A 4,226-nucleotide genomic window follows, 5' to 3' on the forward strand; every position below is an offset into this window, starting at 1 on the left:
CTGATGTTTACATCCATTATCGTTGTCAGTAATGCCTGCTACAGAGCATGCCGCCGGCTCTCGCGTTGTTTTCAAGATGCAAACTGTTAAAGTCAGTCAACCGATTGCTAGTCTCGCGATACCCGAATCCATGACTCTATAATCGATTCATCTAAGGATTCATGGCTGATTCGTATCGATTGAGGAGGCTGCTACCGACGTAGCCGTATCTCTCGCTTGTCAAACCGGATATCCGGTCGTATCGGTTAATCGTTTCCAACCCTATTGTGTATGCTGCACATGTTTTGGCTGCTACTCTCAAGTGTTTTTGCTGTTTTGTTGCTGCTTACATGACTACTTTTACCTATGTTTGCTGGACTACTTCATGTCACCAATATTGTTTCATCCTTCAGTTCAGTAAATTCATAGAAATGATTATGGCTGTCATGTTCTCATTTCTTTATAAACACAGTGACTGAAGACATCTATGAAAAGCATCTTCATAAATGGATAACCTGTTGAGTTCTTGACTTGTTTTTACTAACTTTATTTGAACTTATTACAAAGTTAAATTGTACATCATTAAGTGAAAACATACAGAAGCAGACATGTCTCTTTAGAAAATGAAAATTTATTTAAATACAAAAAACAAGCTAATGATAACAGTGACAAGTGTGCATTGAATGTGCAAAACTAAAACTACCCATGAAACAGAGCTGCTCATTTCTGGGCTTGGGCCTCCATCACAGATACCATGCACCCCATCAGTCCAAGAAATGCACTGGTGTCAGTCTCCAGTTTCTGCAGCAGGGCATCATTCAAGTCCTTGCTGTGCTGCAAGAACCTCTCGTCTGCCCTCTCCAGATATTCCAGCAGCCCTGTGTTGCTGTCTCTTTTCCTCTTCCCTGTGTACAAGAATAGAATAATCAGTTTAAAAGTTTTTTTTAAGTCATAAGTAGATAAACACAGGTTCAGCAGTACAATGTAACAAACACGTCAGCTCAGCAATCAGCACTAGTCTTACGACAGAGTATACAGGCCTCACACCATATGAAAATGAGGATGTGGGTATACAAGTAACAGTGACGATTGTGGATAGTATTGCTGTTTGGAGTATGTAGCTGCCCTGGTTCAATGGCAGCAGTCATGGGTGGTAGGGGATTGTGTATGAATGATTGTTCATTTATCACAGCACATATTTATATTATCAAGTCATACTTTTAGGTATATCTCCATGTTTGCATAGTGTCTGGTGAGACAAATTACTGGATAAACAGCACAACAACTCTTACCTGGTCTGGTCTGGTGGCTTTGACCTGAGCTGCTGAATGGTGTTGGCGAGCTGTATTTGGATAAGTACTGGCTTGGTCTGCGAAGCTCCCTCGAGTTTGTTTTGAACCTCTGCCGACAACCATAAGGCAAGGAAACAGCTTGTTTCCTCGACGGACCACTGTTGCTTCGATGCGTCCATGGCTTCACTCTTCGCTGTTTTTTTAAAATTGGCGCTTTGCGTGGTCTCGTTTATTGTTGTTGGTCTCAATAACCCCGCCCCCTTCCAAGTGATGTATGTGGTTCGTTCTTCTAGTCCAGCAAAGAACTGGTGCCATTCTGGAACCGGTTTTTCTGGCCTAGAGCCAGTTCTTTTGTCTGTCGAAACAGGAAAACCGGTTCCAAATAAAGCTCTGGCCCCGAACCAGCACTGGAACTGCTTTGGTGGAAAACGGGTAACAGACAACCATTCACACCCACATTCACACCTGCAGTCAATTTAGAGTCACCAATTGACCTGCTTGTCTTGGGGCTGTAGGAGGAAGCTGGAGACCCAGAGAAAACCCACGCTGACACAGGGAGAACATGTAAACTCTGCACAGAAGGTTCACCCACCCCAGGTTCGAACCAGGAACCCTCTTACTGTGAAGCAACAATGCTAACTACTGCACCACTGTGCCAATTTAATTCAGTTTAATTCAATTCTGTTCAGTTCAGTTCAGTTCAGTTTAGTTCAGTACAGTTCAGTTCAGTTCAGTTCAGTTCAATTCAATTGAATAATTTATTTGTCACATAAAATTACACAACATACAACTCCAGTGAAATGTGATCCAATCAGCTCGTTTAATTTGTGCACTGTAATTTAGTCCTTTTTATGTGTCGTGTTACATTGTTGGATGCTGCATTATAACTCATTTATAGTCCATGTTATTTGATGGTTCTGGTAAACCATGGTTTTTGATTGTGGAATAATCTAAGTGTCCACACATGCTGACCCCAATAAGACAGCGGCATGGTTGCTTTTACCAAACACTGACAGCATTGATCCACAGCAGGGATGGGACAGCAGCCCACAATCCCACCGACACACCAGTCCATATTCACCAAAGTACACTCCTCCGCTCCTTCTCTCGCCTCTGCTCTGTTGGAATCAACATATATAAAGAGTCACCTGGGTGAATGGCCCGATCCAGGATTTAGACAAGTTTTGATGAATCAAAGGATTACATGATATCCTGTTGGAAAAGGATGCAGCACAGTTTATTTCTAATGCCGATGGTTGGCAGAACGCTAGTTCAGCTGGTCCCCATTCTTCAACATCTCTCTTTGATTTTTATAAATGTTTATATTTGAAAACCTTGACCTGGCTTGCTACTAGCTAGCTAGCAGCTAGTCGTTAGACGGAGCGTTTACAGACAGGTGAGATGATTTCCTCATCCTGATGAGTAACTCTCAGCCACATGCCACCACCATCCAAGCCAACCGCAGCAAGAACCACCAACACTGGCAAAAAAGACACAAGAGCCTAAATTTACAAAAACATTTGCTGGAGCTGACAGAGAGGCAGCTGGAGGCATCCACACCATACAATTACAAAAGTGAAAACTACAGAAACCAATACTGCATCATTATTATATGACATATTAATCCCACTGGCTGATTGACAACTGATGTGTAGTGAGGTCAAAAAGAAGAAAACATAACAGCAAGGAATGCGTGTCACCAACAACATACAGACAAAACCATAACAGCCTTTTTAAATTCCTGCTCCTGATTTAGCACTGCACCACTGTGGAAGACACCAGCCAGACACACATCAGCGCACTGAGTCACATGATTCTTACACACACACACACACACACACAAAACAAACACACTCTAATCTAAAAATCACTGCCCACAGAGCACATACATCGCCCATACGCATACACAGCAGGACTCATGGTTTTCCTGTGTTTCCTGCTGGCACTGCATTGCAGTCATCTCTGACCTCCAAGCTCCAGGCTGTCCACTCTTTCATCAACCTCCCCTTCTCCTCTCCATGTCTTCCTCATCTTGTCCTTACTCCAGCCCTGTGGGTCACTTCCTCCTTTCTCCCTCCACCTACCTCAGTCTTCTGTCCACACGGAACTTCAACATCCTCCCCTGGATCAGTCATGTACCAGCAGTACAGGAAACGGGAAGTCCAGACAGACAGATGGAGGAGAGATAAGAGATGACGGAGAGGTGGAAAGCAGTTGGACAGAGAAGAGAAGAGAGATACACAGTCCTCTTCTATCTCCTTCAGACCGCATGCCTCTCTCTCTCAGCCTATTTCTCCACCTGTCTCTCTCACCCTCCCTCTCTCTCTCTCTCACTCTCATGCACGCACACACGCACGCACGCACGCACGCACGCACGCACGCGCGCACACACACACACACACACACACACACACACACACACACACACACACACTTGCTGCCCTCTGGCTAAGAATTGCAACACTCAGCTCATTCAGTCCCCTCAGTCTGGTTGATATATGCTCTATCTCTGTCATGGTCTCTCTCTCTCTCTCTCTCTCTCTCTCTCTCTCTCTCTCTCTCATTGATTGTTTATCAGGCTAGTGATGCCTGCGAATGCCTGATCAGCCATCGAGTTGGAGGTTGGGTGGGGGTAAAGGATGTTCATACAACACATTCTCACTCCCAACTCGTCACACGTTGCTGCTTGGTCGGTGGACTTTCTACACCGACTTTCTGAGTGCGTCTGTTGTTGACGTTCTGGCATGCTGTGTCAATTTAAGTATGTTACATGCAATGAGTCTTTCAAAATACACTTCCGTTGTGCAGTTTCTGCTCCTTACATGCATACAGTCTTTTTCAAAATAAACTTACAATGTTGGTAACACACCTTGGATTTAGATTTATATCACTGTGTAACAAATGCACATGGTTAGGTTTAACAACAACAACAAAAAAACACCACGCTTTGGCTCT

At 44.0% G+C, this 4,226-nt stretch overlaps 1 protein-coding gene across 1 annotated transcript in view; it reads right to left on the reverse strand.

Moving 5' to 3' along the window:
• plekha6 (pleckstrin homology domain containing, family A member 6) overlaps positions 1 to 3,521 on the reverse strand; it is a 277,398-nt gene extending 273,877 nt beyond the window's left edge. The window contains exon 1 of the mRNA XM_050038755.1: positions 3,356 to 3,521. Within this exon, the coding sequence (XP_049894712.1) occupies positions 3,356 to 3,387 (32 nt within the window). The 5' untranslated portion in view covers positions 3,388 to 3,521. The remainder of the gene's footprint in view (positions 1 to 3,355) is intronic.
• Positions 3,522 to 4,226: the final 705 nt, after the last annotated feature.

Source organism: Epinephelus moara, chromosome 24 (assembly GCF_006386435.1).
Source record: "Epinephelus moara isolate mb chromosome 24, YSFRI_EMoa_1.0, whole genome shotgun sequence".
NCBI lineage: Eukaryota > Metazoa > Chordata > Actinopteri > Perciformes > Serranidae > Epinephelus > Epinephelus moara.